Raw genomic sequence first — 18892 nt, 5'->3', positions numbered from 1 at the left:
TCCTAGCATCTGACATAAATCTGAATGTACTAACTTTAGAGGAGAAGATTTCAAAGAAAGAGACTTTTTGTGAGACGTCTATGCATGTTTACGATAAATACAATGATCACAATGCTTAAAATCAGCATAACGAAGACAAGGCAAGTAACCCAAACGAGAAAGCACTTTCATTCATATTGGACTAATGAGTCACAACTGGCAATGCCACAAAGAAACGCTTGGCTACTCGGTCACATCAACAACATGATCACTCACACTAGATACATGAAGAGAATACAGAGTATCACTTTTACAGCCTCTCGCAATCACTCTAGATCCCTTACAGATCTTCCATTTTCCATCATCAAAGGTAGTATGAAAACCATCATCATCTAGCTACCTTGAGCTAATCAAGCTCTTCGTAAGCTAAGGTGCATGCCGTACATGCTGAAGTGTGAAGGCAGAGCCATGCTGAAACTGTAACTGCACACTGTCAATACCTGCAATGTCACATGCATAGTTGTCCCCAAGATGGACAACACCATGTCGACCCCCTATATAGACAAAGAACCACTCTCGATGAGGGGTGACATGAAAGGAAGCACCTGAATCGAGAATCCAAGTATGCATGTCCTCATCTGTATCTGCAAGTAAAGCATGTGCACCAAAGTGTGAAGAGACCAAAAGTACGTCATTCCCACTATCCTCACTGTCATGAGTGACTATATTCACCTCTTCAATTTTGACACTACTCTTCTTGGATTGACCCTCTTTCTTCTCTTCTTTGCTATCATCTCTCTTCTTGCCTTTTCCTTTCTCTTTCTTCCATTTGTAGCAGTCACGTTTAAAGTGACCCTTCTTGCCACAATGATGGCATTCAACATCTTTGCCACGTGATTTACTGCGTCCCTTGCTATCATATTTGCCTTTCTGCTATGATCTACCCCTAGTATGCAAAGCACTGCAAGACTTACTGGATGCATTATTCTGCCAATTCATTTCTTCCATGAGTAGAGCACTCTCTACATCAGCATACAAAAGGATCACATTAGAGTTGCTCATAGCAGTTCTGAATGTATCCCAACTCTCTAATAGAGTGCAAAAAAAGAACGTAGCCTTAAATTCTTCATCAATCAAGAACTTCAAGGCAGCCAACTGGCTGAAAATAGAGTTAAACTCACTCAAGTGAGTAGACATTCCTGTATTCTCTTTCATATGCAAATCCATAAGCTTTTTCAGCCAATACACTTTGCTTGCAGCACTCTTCTGTGTATACAGCTCTTCCAGTCTAGTCCATATAGCGTATGCAGATTCAATGTTAAACAGCAAGGCATCAGAAATTGATAGCTCGATGGTTGAGCGTGCAAGCTCATTTAACTCATCCCAATTTTCATGTTCCATGTCCGCGGGCTTTGGCCCTTTGGTTTTGATTGGCTTTGCTTGCTTCTTTTGCAATAGGATATTATAGCACTGTTTTTGCCAAACTGCAAAGTTATGTGCTCCTTCAAGCTTCTTTATGTGCATGAGATTACTGCTGTCCCTGCTATCAGCCATGATTTTCAGCCCAAATGTGACCAAAAAATCAGCAAGTGCAAGCCCAAACTGTCACCCAAGTGACCAAGGTACAAACAAGTATCAACCAGCAATAAATGACCACATAGAAGTGCAGATTTCAGATCTGTAATTAAATTTTCAGAAGCACCAAACCATGTGCTACAGCATTCTACAACTGATTACAGTTGTTCCAAGGGCATATGCATCACATTACATGAGAATCCCAAATTTTAGCTGCAATTTCTGTTGTACATGTACCCACGGGCATAAAATTTGACACGCACGGTCAAAAGCCCCAAAATTTTTGTGCTCAAAGCATCAACCACACATCTGCATTTTCTTTGTCATGCATAGAACAGGCCAATTCTGCCAAAATAGAGCAATTTCAGTAAAACCCCCAAATTTTACTAAGTGTTGATGTCCAAATTGCATGGAATTGAACTTGCATGTGCATTGAATGACCAAATGGTGCACAAATTTTGCCCAAATTGCAAAAGCCCCAAATTACACAGGGTCCAATGTGCGTCAATGTCAAGAATTTGGGTCAATTTCAGCCCCATTTATGCATGTACATGAAAAGCCCCAAATGTCGGAGGCAAAATGTCACAGATTCCTGCAATTACTGAGACAGATATTACTGTTCATCTTGCTCGCACCAAATCTGGACAAATCCCCAAACTTTACAAGTCCTGCGTGCACTAATTTCAATGAAATTGAAAGAATTTCACTAAAATGTGAAAAAACCCCAAAATTCTCGGGTAAATGTGCACCGACTTTGCAATTTCTGAGTCGAATTGTCCAATTTTGCGTTAAGATCCCAAAATTCAAGAAAAGCCCCAAATTTTTGGGCTTGAATTGCACGAAAATTTGTGTTGTGCCTCCACACATGAACCCTCGATAGGGGAACTTCAAAAAAATAATTTTGGAAAAAAAAAATGTTGAACGACACGTCAACGGACCCACTGTGCAGGTCGCCGCCTAGTACCTCTTGTTGCGTCGCGTGTGGAGGCCGCCACCAGTGTCGTCGCTTGTGCAGCTCGCCAGTTGCTGAGCTTATCAATGTGTATGTAGATCGCCACCCTGTCACGTCGTGCAGCTCGTTCGTCAGCTGCTTTACAGGTGCCGTCCACCAAGCGTCGTTTGGTCCCGTTGAAGAGAAAGTGCCGCCTGATGCCACGGCTACAACTCCCACCAATCGCCTATCCAACTGGCAACATGTCAGATGCCTAACGACTGACTGCCTCACGCCTGCTTGTCAAGTAAGAAAACGACCTCACAACCTGCACGCCTACTTGTCAGCTCTTGCTCGAAATCCGAGAGATACGAACGCCTCAACCGCAGCTCTGATACCAATTTGTAGTGACGGGTCAGCACGAAGATGGAGAGAATAGAAGTTCCTTAAGCACGAAGAGACAGAGAGAGTGGGAGAGAGCAAAGAAGAGAGTGTGCACGATTTTAGGTACAATGACGAGTGTGTACCTTCAGGTTTTTAGATAGATATATATGTGTAAGTACAAGTGCTAAGGATGTGTTCACACCCGAGCACATTTAAAGGCACAAGGGCCTTTATTCCCAACATAAACTCCATGTGCAAGTCATTGTTCGGACTTGCTCATGGAGGACATTGGGAAGCTCAAGTGGGTGAAGAGGGTGGTCCACAAAGCTACATTAGTTGTCACCTTCTTCATGGTAAAGGTAAAGGTGCTTGCAACGTATCATGAGCACAGTACACTCGAGTTAAAGAAGCCTTCTTCAACTTGGTTTACTTATATGTGGTTGTTGCTTGAGCGCCTTTAGGAGGTGCGGTCCAGACAATGGTCTCCACTCTAAGGAATGAGCGAGATGAGCATGAGACAAAGGAGGCCAAAGCCATGCAGCACTTGTGCGTTAATGAGCATTTTTGGCAAAAAATCTGTCCCATTGTCATTGTCATGACTCCCTTTTATAAGGTGTTACGTATGAGTGATTGCGAGGGATTCACCATGGGCCTTCTCATTCACTTCTTTAGAGTGGCATTGGTGTAGACACGTGCTTGCACGGTGATCACAGAGACAACATGCACATGTTCTAGAGATAGCAGAGAGGCAATGGGCATGAATCCATAAGCCCATCCATGGTTTTGCCACATTAGTACATCTGGCCTACAAGTTGCCGACGGTCATGGATGATAGAGAGCTCCATTTGGACCAACTTGCTTATTTGATTCATGTAGTCCCTATGGGTGACTACAATGCAATGCTGGAGGAGCTAGGATGCTATACGAATCAAAGAGAGCATGTGGCTTTTGCTTCTCCAACTTGTTGGAGGAGAGAGTCACTTATGAAGCCTTTATTTTGGTGGCAAAACTTTGGATACGCATTGGAGACTCTTCAACCCTTAGCCATGAGAGTCCTTGCTCAGGATTACTCTTCGGGTGCACGTGAGAGAAACTAGAGTACCTATTCTCTCGTTCACACGAAGATTCGTAATCGGCTTACCACACGACAATTAGAGCGGCTAGTCTATTGCTGCACTAACTTACACATGATGAGGACTATGATGAGCATGGGTAGTCCAAAGCATGTAAATACTTAGCCATAAAATTTAAAATTTGTTGTTTTAAACTTTAAAGTTTATGCTTTACAATTTAGACTATAGCATTTACAATCTTACGTGCATTGTGTAGGTAAATGTTGATACATTCAAGTTGACGAGCAACCAGGGTTGTCTCCGTACGTAGTACGGAGGATTGATCCATACAATACGATACATACAGTATGGTACGGTACGTATCCGTACGATTTAGTACGAAAAAATATACACTTTTTTACCACTCTCCTTTAAGTCTACAGCTTTATTTTTTTCTTTCTCCTTTCTTTTTATTTTCTTCTTTCCTTCTTATTTCTCCCCCAACTCTCTCTCTCTCTCTCTCTCTCTCTCTCTCTCTCTCTCTCAAGCTTCTCACACCATCTTTTTCTCTCAAGCCTCTCCTCTCTCTCTCTCTCTCTCTCTCTCTCTCTCTCTCAACCTTCTCTTTCTCTCTCTCTCTAGCCTCTTCCTCTCTCTCAACTATAGTTGCACTAGTACCACATACGAAAGGTTTGATACTATACCATACTTTAAGTACCGTACCTTACGTATTAGTACCATAAGGTACCAACTTAATGGATACATCTTTCCCATTCAAACTGCACTTTGAGATGAGCTAAATGCTCCTTATTATAATATGATTCTCCCATGAGATTAGGTTATTTGAGATTCAAACAATTTCTCTCAATCTTCCCTCTCTCAAGCTCACACTTCTCTTATGTGTATGATCATGCATGTATGATGTATCCACTCCCATCTATGTAGTTATAAGTTGTAGGTAGCAGTAGCACATGTTACGCATGCAACATTAGGTTTTGGCAAGTTACCCTCCCAGTACTCATCTTATATACTCTAACAGCATTGCTATTTAGACTTGAAATATCTATTCTATTATCTTTAATCCAAAATAATCAAGTTATTTTTTTTCATACTAATATCGTACTGTACCTTATAAAATCTTAAGGTACCATTTAGTACCGTATTTTATATTACCGTACCGTATCGTATCTTTCGTACCTCACAACTATGCAAGCAATACTCTTCCAACTATACATCAAGAGGTGAACGAGGAGGAGATGATTTTTGTGGAGCTCTATAGAGACCTTATAGCAGCAAATATACATGACACTCACAGTAAGCATACTTGTGGGCAAGGAGTTCGAGTAGATGGTAGCAAGGGCATGGTCATTTGGCGCCCTCCGATATCGAGGAGAGGTGGTTCAAGTGGCTTGCAAACATATGTAAGACAAGGCTCTAGTAGCTCACATCTCGTGCCTCATCATGATATCCCCCCCTTGCCTACATAGCTGGCACCTAGGGAGCCATCATGTGATGATGATGGTAACCTCATCAATGAGGATGAGTATGAGAATGTCTCATCATCCAATGCTAAGAAGTCATCTTCACACTCTCTTGATGAGCAATCAAATGGTTTTGATGATGATGATAGTATTGCCTCATCATAGATTCACATGTCTCTCTTTTTTGTATCTACTATCATTGTATGCACATGTCACTATGATGCATTATCCGTGGACTATGCATGTACTAGACTCTAGTTGTATCGCATGTTGTGCATAGTCTATACAACCACAATGGCCACCCTCATCTATTCATCTTATTCTGTAATGAAATGGCTATTTTCACTTTATCATTTAATGATTGATGGTTTTTTTTTAACATGTTAAAAAATTTTCTCGTACTAATATTGTACTGTACCTTATAAAATCACAAGGTACCATTTAATACCGTATTATATCGTACCGTACCATATCATATATTTCATACCTGACAACTATGCCCAAGAGACACCATTTTTTGGGCCAACTGCGAGTCTACTACCCAAGATTAATCAATAACATTTGGACTTCAGTTTACGTGAATTTATTACTTGTTGTGCCTAGTGTATAATCAAGTCATTCGCCGCCCTTTCGGAGATCATGGCTCCACTTCCAAGATACCATCAACTCCCTTGAATTGGTGAGCCCATGGCACTTAATTGGAAGTCAAAAGCGTTGCACACATACTGAATTTGTAATCAGCTAAGTGCTACAGCAAGCATGTCTTCATACAGTGAGATGGCTCTATTGGACGATTCACAAGACAAAGGGGGAAATGCATTGCCTAAGGCACTTAGTATGGGTAGCAAGCTAATAATGTTGTAGACCAAAACGTGGGTCCTAGAATATGATGACAAGTTCAAGGATCGATTGAGGACAGCACACAATATATTCGCGCAATTGACAAATAATCCTCAATTTACCCAATTATTGAACTCATCAAAGAAGGACAGCAAAAGCAAGAAGAGAAAGTTGTCTTCTAGAGATTTGGAGCAGCAAGATGTATCAAAAGAAGAGCCTATGCAGCCTCATGATGTTCCAAATGTAGGCAATGAATGAAAGAAATTGGTGCTGATGGGGCAATTAAGTGCAAATGTAAACCCAACTTGGAAGTGTCAATCCAATGAGATAGCAAGGCATACATGCTAATGTGGGTCACCCTCCAAGCAATGGCTTGTAATGCTTTAGCTATGGGAATGCATGGACCAAATGTACATCGTATGCAGCCACTTATGCAGGATATGCAAGGCCCAATGTATCCAAGTATGGCAATTGCAATGCAAAACCCAATGTATACCAATGTTGGCATGACGTATGAGACCCAAATTAGTATGTTTGCTAGTGCATGTATGCAGCTTGATATGTTTGGGACTCATGAAACAACTACTAGTCGTGCAAATGCACCATTTAATGCTGATCAAAATGTTCCTACAACAAGTGTACCCTTTTTGTAGCCACCTTCCAATGATAACTTGGCAACGAAAGGCAAAACAAAAGACTATGATGAGAGTAGTAAGCAATGAAGTTTGAGGATGTTAGTGGGGCACAAGATAGATTGAAAGCCTTGACTTTCATTCAGATATGGCCCTACTTAGGAAGAAAGTTCACTAAGTCGTCAAAAATCCAAAAGATAACTTCTTTTCTGAAAGGAAATGTATTGCAATGGTGGTCCACACTTTTAAGTTTTGATGCAAGGTAGAGTAGCGTTAATATGGATTTAGTTTAAGCAATTGTTTACTTCTACTTGGTTGACGAGCACCTTCGAAGTTGATGTAATGACCCTACAACATAACTTGAATGCATTGCCATGCAAAAATTTGGAACAATATAATAAGAAGTTTTGGGAGTTGTTGCTGCCTATCACTTCTTATCGTGACGTCCCCCTTTCTCAATAGATTGAAAGGTATTGTTGTGGGCTGCCCAAAGAGAATCATGAATTTTGCATTAAGACCACTGTGATCACCATGTCACAACTCATTGAGACACCATGTCCTACTGATGCTTTCCTATGTGGGAAATCTTTAGGCTTCAAGGGTAACAAGGATAGGTCACCAAAGCAAACTTCCAAGGCTAGGCAAAAATAGCAAGGACATGAAAGAATGCTGCCCAAGGTAAAGAATTAATGGCTACAAATAAATGCTTCATCTATGACCAAAAGGGACAGATGGCTAGGAGCTGTCCTAATAGACAGCAAACTGAAAAGACTGAAAGCAAAGAGGAAGCAAAGGGTAAAATCTTAAAACATCACTTGGTTTAGTCCCTAATGTGCTAAGTGATAAGCCGACTACGGAAGCTACTATTGAGCTTTTACAGAGCATGGGGGAAAGAGATCAATATGCTTTGATATTCTTTCATGCTGGTGCATGAGTGAATTTTATCTCTACAAACTTGGCTGCCCATCAAGGCATCAAAGATGAGAAGATGGGGCCTATGGAGAGATTAGCATGGCATGCAAGGGGCATGTACAGCCCATCAAACCCATCATTGGGAAGCCTTGCATGAATAACACAGTGAAAATTTCAGCCTTTGAAAAATTAAAGGAAAATATGACTTTAGATCTAGTGCTTGTGTTGCCAAATCTTAGAAAGTCATTCATAGTACAATATAATGCTTGTGCAACCGGAATTGGGGCTCTTTTAATGTAGGATGGTCATGTAGTATTCTATGAGATCCGTGTTCTCCATGGTGGAGAGATGATTTCACTATACAGATAGATCATCAAACATTGCACTACTTTCTAGCTCAAATCGAGTTGTGTGAGGAACATAAGAGATGGAAAAACTTCCTCTCTGTGTTTCGTTTACAAATTGTACATATAGATGGCAAAAAGAATGTAGTGGCCAAGGCAATGTCTTCTAAACCTCAGATTTTGGTTGTCAATATGGCTATGCTACTAATTCTGATTTTGCTAATGTTTATGATCAACTATGCAATGGTTAGAGGCCTGAGCATTATGTACTTAGAGATGGCCTTTTAATGATGCATGGACAATTGTGTGTCACGAAGCAATTGAGGCCAAAGGTGATGACAATGAGTAATGCTTCTCATTATGCAGAACATAGAGTTATTTATGCTACATTTAAGGAAATGGAGCACTTTTTCTATTACCTTTTAGGCACGATGTGGGGCAATTTATCTCCACGTGCATTGTGTCAAAAAGTCAAGTATGATACGCAAAAGATGCCACACTTGTTGTAGCCTTTGCCTATACCTAATATGCCCTAGCAAAGCATCGCTATGGATTTTATCATTGATTTTTTTAGGATTCCTACAAGGAATGATAAGATTTAGACTATCATATATAGCTTCAACAAGCAAGCCCACTTCATTTCTATTAGGAAGAAAATAAAGACTGATCCTATGGCACATTCTTTATCCAGCACATATTTAAGTATTGTGGCATGCCTAAGTCGATTACAAGCGATCAAGCTCCATAAATGACCAGTTTGTTTGGGAAAGGGTTATTTGAAAATATAGGTACCACACTGAAATTTTATTCATCCTTCCATCCACAAATAGATGATAAATCCGAGGCAAACTCCACAGGCTTGGATCTCTTAAGGTGCTATGTACCAAAGCATAAGATGCAATGGGAGTAGTACTTGCCTTTGGTTGAGTTTTGCATATAATAATACAGTGCATAGCTTCACTACTAAGGCTCCATTTGAGATTGTAGAAGGTGGCATGAAAGTATCTTCTATTTTGCACACTAAGCATAAGATCTTTGAGATTGATCGCTATGTTGAGAACATGGATGCAACTTATCAAAAGATCAAGCAAGCACTTTAAAGATCACAAGAGAAGCAAAAGAGAGTAATCGATTGCCATAGACATCCTTTGCAGTTTGCATAAGGCAATTATATATACTTGCATTTTGAAAAGGTAAGGCTGAAAAAGATAAAGAGCAAAGAGAGATTGTATCCAAAGCTAAATATGCATCTATATGAATTCTTCAGGTATTGGAGAAGATCAGCAATGTTGTATATAGGCTGAAATAACCTCCACACTCCCAAATACATAATACCTTTTATGTGAACTTATTAAGGTCTTTTCAAGCTAATGTGCCAAAGGATACGTCTGCCGAAATTCAACTTGAGGTTGAGGACCTGGATTAGATTTTGGTAACCAAGCAAATTGCAACACATAAGGAAAGATTAAAGGTAAATTTTCTAAAAGGTATTTGGTAAAGTTTCACAGCTATTCACCAATGAATGCTAAATGAATGGAAGAGAGAGACTTGATAGACCCTTGTCAATTATTGCAACTTTACCTCAATGCTTTTTAGTTAGAATCGACTTTATAATGGACTCAATCAAGCTCAGCAAAGTAAGGGTCCAAAGGATTGCCTAATGCTTGAGGGGAAGATAGCACTTCTACTCCTCCGGTCATGGACATCTCTAGTGTATAGTGGCTCTGCTCGGATGTATTCAACATGCATCGAAGGCACTATTGCTCACAATATGTCTACCATGGGATCACTATTCACTGTACAAGTCATTGTAATTGGTATGCATGTGCATATACATTCCATTGTGACTCTAGATTTATATTTTTGTATCAAATTATGATCATCAAAGGTTCGTTATCACTTGCTAGTTTACGTGGATGTTCATCAATTTTCAATGGTATTCATCTAGTTCTTATGGACAGTAGAGTGTTATACGATACCATTGATAGTTCAGCATTGGTTTATGCTCTATGATTGTTTGGTCAAAACATTTGTGGTACTCTATTCATGGATGCAATTCCATGAGATTCGGACAGCAAATTTGTATTCTTTTTTGTGTATTATGTTTTGCTTATGCTGGCTGGAAATTTTCAGCAAGTGTTTTGCAGTACCATGGTTAAGAAATAGCACCCAATGTTGTTTTACTAGGATGCTTAATGGAAATTTCAACGTAATATCTTTTGCTTTCGGCACATTACAATGCAATCAAGGACGATTGCAAGGATTTCAAAGGAGAAGTTTGTCAAAGGGACATGTTTTTTTAAAGCTTTGCTTAGCATTTGGCTTAGATATTAATCAAATATGTGTGTGTGGGGTACACATGTGATGTGCAAGTCAATTTAGTCACAATGAGAAGCCAAGGATCCAAAGTTTGCAAAGGGTGTCAAAGGCAAAAGTTATAACAAGTTATATTGGTCAAGTGTACTGGTGGTGACATGACTTTTTAAATTTATTAATTCTGAAAATTAATTAAATGGCTGAAAATTTCAGTTAGAAGTCTGCCACTTGACAAAACATTCCCATGTGTATTCTGAATTTTCTCTCCCCTCAGCATTTTCTAACAATTTTCAGTAAGTTCTCAGCCATCCTGGACAAATCTCAGCCATCTCCATCAAAATTCAGCCATTGAAGGTGGACAGCATGAGCGTTTGCTGCTGTAAAAATTAAAGGTTACCAACTGCCTTGGGACTTGTGCCAATAAATCAAAGGTCTAATACTTGAAATCAGCAGCTGGAATTCAAAGATTTTCAGAGATTCCACGAGAATATCCCATCCCGAATTCGGGGTTCATTTTAACCGGAGGCCAATCCCCTATTAGATCAAGGGGCAAATCAGATTGAAGGCTTATTGATCACATTTGATAGCAACTAGCAATGAATTTTGGAGGAGATTGGAGCAATCTCACTATACTCCTTCCAAATGCCAATCTTGAGTCTACTGTCCAAGATTAATCGATAACATTTGTATTCCATTTATATGAATTTATTGCTTGCTGTAATTTGTGTATAATCAAGTATTCACCAACCTCTCGGACACGGAAGGCTCACTTCACATCCCTTCCTCCATGACGATAAGGTGAATATGCATCAAATAAGCTGATTTACCTTTACCATGACTAGGCATTTATTCCAATAAAGCACTTGTGTTACCTCCACTCTAATAGGATAACCCATACATTCTAGTGATAATACCTTGCAGAATAACATGATCTTGCCAACGCAAACTGTCAAATAGCCTCTATGCAGCTGATAGGGCATGCTTGTGTCTCTGAAAGCAAAGATGAAGCTAACTTCTATGCTGCCCTAGGCCTGGTCCCTGTTGCTTTTTTCAGCTCAAAGAAACACAAAGGGGTCATTTGCAAAAGCTTTCCCAGCCCACCAAAAAGAGGCCAGACTCAGGAAACTACGCCACAATCATAAGACACGTATTGTTCCTAGACCCTATAGTTGTGGAAGGTTTGTCGCAAAGTCCATACTGATATCTTTGAAACACACCATGTGCAATGGACAAGTTGTAACAACCCTGCTCGCTGTCCGTGCAGAATCTTAACTTTCTAATAGATTGGAAATTTCATTGAAGATGTTGAATACATGCGGCACATCTTAGGCCAATAAAAATGCCACTTTAACTTTTCCGATATCTTTAAAGAAGCTTTTTTACCTTTGAATTGGATGGATGCAATTTCGAAGACTGATCTTAGGTAACTGATGGATCTCTTGCTCTATTAAATCCATATGTATAAGATCTGCCATGTGCACAAGATCTGTATTCTAAACTCCGGAATCCCTTGTCACATATATGTAATACAATGTACATGGATGATGTGTGCCTCTACATGATACATGTGACTATATGGTGGGCACAACAACTAGTGTGGAATAATGGTCAGTGGAAAGGTCAAGTTCAAAGGAATCAAACCCAGAATGTTTGGTGACACCAACAGGTACAGCTGACCCCTTCCAAAATACAATGGAGATCCAACAATAGTAAGATCAGGTCCATATGAGCCTATGACTAGGTGGAAAACACATCCTATACTTATGTATTCTATTCTCATCATGGCAGATCTGCACTTGGAAAAGAAGGCTATGGTGGTGTCTACATGTTGCACTGCAGCCTGTGTTAATAAATACAAAATTATAATACATACAACCCTATATATAATTTGTATGCTGGTATTGAAAAGCAAGCTTTTATTATAGAAACTAAGGTCGAATCCACAATCTCTCGTAAAAAGGACACCTGTCTAGTACTTTGTACAAAGTACTCTGAATACTACTAGTTTTCTTGATAGCCAGCAGAGCAACATATGGGCTGAATCAATCTGATGCTGAATTGATCAAACAAAACATGTATAGAGGTCATTGATTACTGTCAGGGTTATCTCTGTACATAGTACAGACTGATCTGTATGGTACGATCCGTACAGTACTGTACCGTATGTATTCATATGATTTAGTACGAAAAAACAAGCCCTTTTTTGCCGCTCTCCCCCAAGCCTACACACTTTTTGTAGCCAATCACTTAAATAGAAATGGAGAAACCAAGAATAGGCAACACAATGTTAACTTACTAGCTTAATAGTATTCATGCTTCTAAGGTTCAAAGAGCTTTAATCCTTATATTTTCTCCTTTAAAGTTTATGTCCTTCAAAAGGTCACGAAGTAGAGTGTGATTGAGGTGGTCACCAATGCCATAGGATGGTAGTGAAAGAAAATGCCAATGACAACAAAGGGCTTTGTGTTTCAAGATGGCGATGGGTGGGGATGAACAAGGTGGTATAGACAAGGCAAATGGAGGTAATCATCAACATTAGAGATTGCATTGGAGCAAGAGGCATCTGATTTGTAGTTTGCAGCCACAGTTTGTCAAATACAAATTTAGCAAGTTTTCGAGTTGAATTCTGTCTTAAAAAACTGCTTACAAGTAGCCCACAAGCTACAAGGCAACTGCCGGCATTTATACAGTAATCATAGTTGTCAAGTACAAAAGGTGTGATACCGTACAGTATGATAAAATACAATACTAAATGGTACCTTAAGATTTATAAGGTATGGTACATATTGGTATGATTTTCTTTTTTTAAAACTTGATTATCTTGGACAAAAAATAATAGAATAGATAGTCTTCAATTAGATTTGCCCCTTGATTTGGGCAGTCATTTGGCCTTCACTCGCTTTGATGGAGATGGAAAATGCCTTAAACTCATTGATTTGCTAGTCCCTTCACTTGAGTTTGACTGAAAACAACTTCAACCCTGTTAAATTCAAGTCTTGCAATTTTTGGTTTCTCAGCTTCTGGTGATCTCAATGCTATAATCTTTGGAGCAAGGTGGTAGAAAGGATGGGAGATGTGAAAGAATGCTGAGGAGAGAGAAAAATCAAACTTTCTTCGCAAAGAACTGAAGAAAATCAGTTATTTACTGATGCTACCATGCCTCAACAGCCTGTAGATGCTGTCAACTGTTGTTGATTGGTCTTTTCTTGCCCTTGGCTATCTCAAAAGTTCCTCCAATGACTGTAGATCAGACCAACAGCATCTTCTCCCTCTTGCAAGCTAAATACGCTAAAATGCCTCTCTCAAATCTCTAGAGATGTTTTTCAATCTTACATGGGCATTTTTGACAAGTGGCAGCCTTTCCAAATGGTTTTTCCAGCATTATCCATAATTAAATATTAATTCTCAATCTTTAAATACGAAAAATTAATCTAACAATTATTTCAGTATCCAAAAAATAATTTGTTGGCGTTAGGTATCATTAAATGTCACTTTTCTAGTGTTACCAACTAACACTTATGGCCAAATGAATGGCCTAGGACAACAACTAGCACCAAATACCATCAAGTACCTGTGCGGCATAACTTATAGGACTTAGCTCACCAAAGCCTCATAGTTGGTATTGGCAAGACCAAAGGGCATGTAACCCAAGACTCCTATTTATACTAGAGTTGATAACGTCAAGAGAGGAGGTTGAGGAAAAGCTTGTAGATGATGACATCATTAATGACATAAGTGTGTTGATGTAAGTGTTGATGCAACATGATGACATTATCACATAAGTATTGCTAACATAAGCAATTATGTAAGCATTGATATTCTAGAGTCTTCCAAGGAGTCTTCTTTTTAAAACTTACTTGAATCTTCTAAAAGTTTCTAAAAGATACTAGATTTCTCGGTGTCCATGATATTACCCTCTCCTTTAGAAACAAGTTCCATGAGGAGCAGTAGGATTTCTTAGTAAATCTCTTGGCTTCAATGTACGTCATCAATGAAATTCCTTTACTTTAGCAGGTGCTCAATAAAGGCTAAAGGCTAGCTCCCATGTTTACTCACTAGCATCGTAGCCCCTCCAATGTACAAGCTATTCAAGCATAGTTGAGGAAAACTTTAGAACGGGAAGAAAAATGGGAACAGGAACAAGAACAGGAACTTTCAAAGGGGACCAAAACGGAAACTGAAACGCCACATCATCAAGGCAAGACGAATGTTACATGATATCCTAGTTATTAAGGTTTAAAGACTTTTCTTTTAAAAACTTATATTTATCAATATGCAAAATCATAATTATAAGTTAAAAGATAATGATGAAGCTATAAGATAGAAGTTCTTAGTTAGAGAGAGAGAGAGAGAGAGAGAGAGATATCAAAGTCTCTATTGGTCATAATTGATTCTCATAAGTATTGGTATTGATTGACACACTATAGTTGGAACCAAACAGTGGCCACGATCCTTGTTTCAATTGTTCACTTTTGATGTCCATATGTGGAAGAACCACAATTTTGCTTTTATGAAAGGTCATGATTGAAAGGGTGGGTCCCTTTTTGCTTGTAAAGGTTGTCACTTAAATGATTGATCCGATTTCACTTGATCTATACTCAAAATGGCACATTTGTGACCTAAAATAAATAATGTTTTCTTAAAAGGGCACAAATTTTCAATTTTTGACCATAAATATTGCATCCCATTCCATGGAGACTTCTTATGTCCCGAAATGCTTTGTGAAAAGTTTCAGATTTGGCTTGAAATGCCACATGGCGTAGTTTCGGGATTATGAAACATTTCGGTCCAAGAAATGTGTTTCAGGAGATTTTGACCCCATTTCGGTGTTTCACCCCTTCTTAAGTGCCGTTTCATATAACTATATATTCAAGTCTTCCACAAGAGATACTAGAATAAAAAACAATCTTGACTTCGTACTCTAGGTGTCATTCAATCTCAACCGATAGTGATGGTGGTAGGTTCCTCCCCCTTATTGAGGATATATAGCAAGGCTCCAAGACGAGACATTGAATACTAGGTGAATTCTCATGGATTGTGATAACCAAAGACGATAAGTGACTAGATTCACTTGGCCAATGATTTTTAATGGCCCAAGCATTTGATAATCCGGCTTCTCAAAGAGCAAGAACAACATAAATCTTGCCATAGAAGCCAAACTTGATCTCCAATTTTGTAAGTTGAATGTCACATTTATTGTCGAATGTCATTGTCCTTATATCTTTCTTGAGAAGCATCATTAGGATGACACTCGGATTGCATGCAAATAAATAACTGCATCTATTGCAGAAAGCCTCCGAACATTGATTCAGTCCCCTCGGACTTTTCAAATAGGCTTACCTTCGACTCCTTTCTATAGCTACCAAGGCAGCTACAAGGTGTCAAAGGGCTTTCTTGATGTAGGCTTGCCTCTCAAAGTTCTTGGAGTTGATTCTAAAGATCTTGGATAGCTAACCCCAAAGCCTAAGGTTTCTACACTCTTGAATTTGTTCTTGAATATTTTGCAAGGTGGTGATGACACTATCCATCACCATACCCATCACAACTAGGTAAGATCAAAGTATGCAGTCTTGTCAAATTATTATGTGGGTGACAAGAACTTGACAAGGACAAGGATTGTCACCTCACAACTTACAAGGAATTAACTTAAAGACAAAGAACTTGATCTTTTATTGCAAGAAGAGAAATTAAACCAATGTACTTGAAACAAGATTGATACACTAGTATTTACAATAAGACTAGATTCTCGATACAAAGCAAGATTTTGATACAAGACTAGATCAAAGACTAGACAAGACAAGACAAAAATTGAAGATATATGGCTTATATTGAAGCTAGAGAGGACTTACCTCACAAGAGCCTCACAACTGGCGTTGACAAGATTGAAGGGCTACTACAAGCCCCCTTTTTATACAAGAGGTGGGGAGGTTAAGAGAGAAGATTAAGGGAAAGCTTCTAGATGATGACATCATCAATGATATAAGTATTGCTCATGTAAGCAATGCCGATATAAGCATTGATGCAACATAATGGCATCATCAATGACATAAGCATTGCTACATGAGCAATCACGTAAGTGTTGATGCTCTAGCGTCTTCCAAGAAATCCTCTAGACCTTTCTTCGAATTTCTTTTAGAAGTTTCTAGAAGATACTAGATTTATTGGCATCCATAACATGGAGAGGAGCTCCATGATGCTTTTGATTCCTAGAAGGCCTAGCCATCTTACGGACAAGTCTCTATAATGAGATGCTCTTTTTGGAGCACCTACCAATTTCTCATGGGAAAATAGGGATTGTGGACATTTCTCTCATAGATCGAAGCAAGTATTCTTCAATTATAGCATTGGTCATTGTTGGTACACTTTCATTATGTGGATTCAATTCCAAGGTGTATCTCTAGAGGGCGTTCTCATTAGAGAGCATCCTTACTAAGCATCCTCTAGTGGATTCGTTTGTTTGTGATTGGTCCTGTGGTGAAAGAGCCATTAGGGTCCAATTTTCCAAGATTTTCTCTTATCATCATGGCAGCAACTTCCTAGTCCATCCAGTCATAGGGGGGATTATGGCAAATGGTGCTTGAGAGAGGGCAACTAGTACCCTCTGCAAACTTATTTAACACTCCCCTTCAAGAGTGCTTTGTAATTGGCCCCTCTTTCGGTTTATTTTTTGGTTCATTTCCTTATGTGAATCCAATAGCAGTAGTTGGGGAAGTATTTGCATCTTGATTCCTCACTAAGGAGAGATGGGCCATGTAGTTCACAATTCAGTGTACATTGATTACACATGGCTAAATAGGATAGATGTGACTAAGGTGTACAAGAGCAACATAGTATGATGATCAGTGGTCCAAGCCATGCATAGATCAAGTCCATGGTTCAAGAGACTGGATGGTTAGTGCCACTCGTGGGTGGATGGACACCTCCTAGAGTAGCATCATGATCCTACAAATTAGATTTTCGCTTTTCCATCTTAAACAGCATGAACAATTATAAATGCATTTACTCCAAGATTGTCAGTTCCATTACTCAATCATTTCATCATTGTCTTCTCAATCAACATGGCACTCCTTTAAGGACCTCAAGACAGTGACTTTGGGGGTGCTGAGCCACAAAGTAGCAAATGGGACAATGAACAAAACGTGACTCTTTTGATGGCAGTCTTAAAGTAAAAAACACTTGAGGTAGTAAATACTGTAAGAATTTTAAAGGAGAAACAACGATGTACAATATATTGATAGGATAGAGGACACTTAGTTAGCCCATAATTATCTTTGCATGTGTCTAAACATGTTGATCCACTAATATAAAGAGCAAAGTACTTTGACACATTTACCAAAGAGAGAAATGTTTTTAAAAACAAAACTTCTGCAATTTAGGATAGTTACTAGCATTATACTATGTTGGCCACAACATTCAGCTTGTAAATTGAAGAACAAGAAGTAGCACTTTTTCAGAGAATAAAGTATCTTGCTTTCCAGCTTGGGCAAAAACATGCCATCAAGCATCTAATTTCACATTAGAACAACAAATCCATTGGTCAAGCCCATCATCTTTAGATAGGATGGACATAATCAGTATCTTCATATATAAAGAATCAGAAATGAGGCTCTTAGAACACACTTACCTCATTAACTGCTCTATCACGCTCATTGCGGAGTTTTTCAAATGCTGCTAGTACTCGTGCATCTAGATCCTGTATAAGACTTTTAAGAGGTTAGCATATTGTTCTCACATGGGCTTGGGAGCAATATGCTCTGCATGACTCCAGAGGGAACCTGGAGCCTGTCACTACATATAGCAACTTGACCTTCACTAATGCAAGAACTTTGAAGAGGCCAGTTCAAACACACAAATCTGTAGCTTTTCTTTATTAAAAACAACGGACATACTTGAGGAAGCGATAGGCTTGTTCTTTGAAGTTTCGTTCCATCACGTTCAACCATATCAGTGATGGCCTTGATTGGAGAGGGAGTCAGAGTCACAGGCTTGCCTTGAAACATTCGACTACCCCAAGAGAATGCAACCATAAATTATAATTTGTAAAATCATAAACTTTTTTGTCTTGTGAAGAAGACTGAAACCACAAGTGAACAAAACAAGAGCTTTTTAGAGCATTATCACACAGTTGAATAAGCAAAACAATGAAACTTCAAACAGATACCATTAAAAGAAGGCTTGAGAGTCTCCTCAAGGACACAAACATGCAGCATAAACCATACAGAGCAATTTTTCTACAAGACAAAAGGCACCATTGAGCATGCATTTACGAGCAAGGTGGAGCAATTATTCTTGTGCGCATATGGTACATGCCAGTTTACAGAATCTCAACATTCCAGTCCTTTCTGTGTTTTGAGATGATAAACTCACTAATAAACACGTTACATAAAAATACAACTTGAGATTTCATTTGGTGCCATATGGTTTTTGTTTTCCACAAAACAGACCT

The 18892-nt window shown here is 39.0% G+C and overlaps 1 protein-coding gene across 1 annotated transcript in view; it reads right to left on the bottom strand.

Annotated features, from left to right (window-relative positions):
- LOC148010809 (uncharacterized) overlaps positions 1–18892 on the bottom strand; it is a 69596-nt gene that overhangs the window by 9099 nt on the left and 41605 nt on the right. The window contains exons 2-3 of the mRNA XM_087671302.1: positions 18336–18450; positions 18071–18139 (exon numbers count right to left, since the gene is read on the bottom strand). Of these exons, the coding sequence (XP_087527428.1) occupies positions 18071–18139; positions 18336–18450 (184 nt within the window). The remainder of the gene's footprint in view (positions 1–18070; positions 18140–18335; positions 18451–18892) is intronic.

This window comes from Lygodium microphyllum, chromosome 29, assembly GCF_053477565.2.
Source record: "Lygodium microphyllum isolate KBCC chromosome 29, Lygodium_microphyllum_v1.1.10, whole genome shotgun sequence".
NCBI lineage: Eukaryota > Viridiplantae > Streptophyta > Polypodiopsida > Schizaeales > Lygodiaceae > Lygodium > Lygodium microphyllum.
The sequence above is the reverse complement of the archived record's forward strand: the minus strand, read 5'-3'. Positions and strand labels throughout refer to the sequence as shown.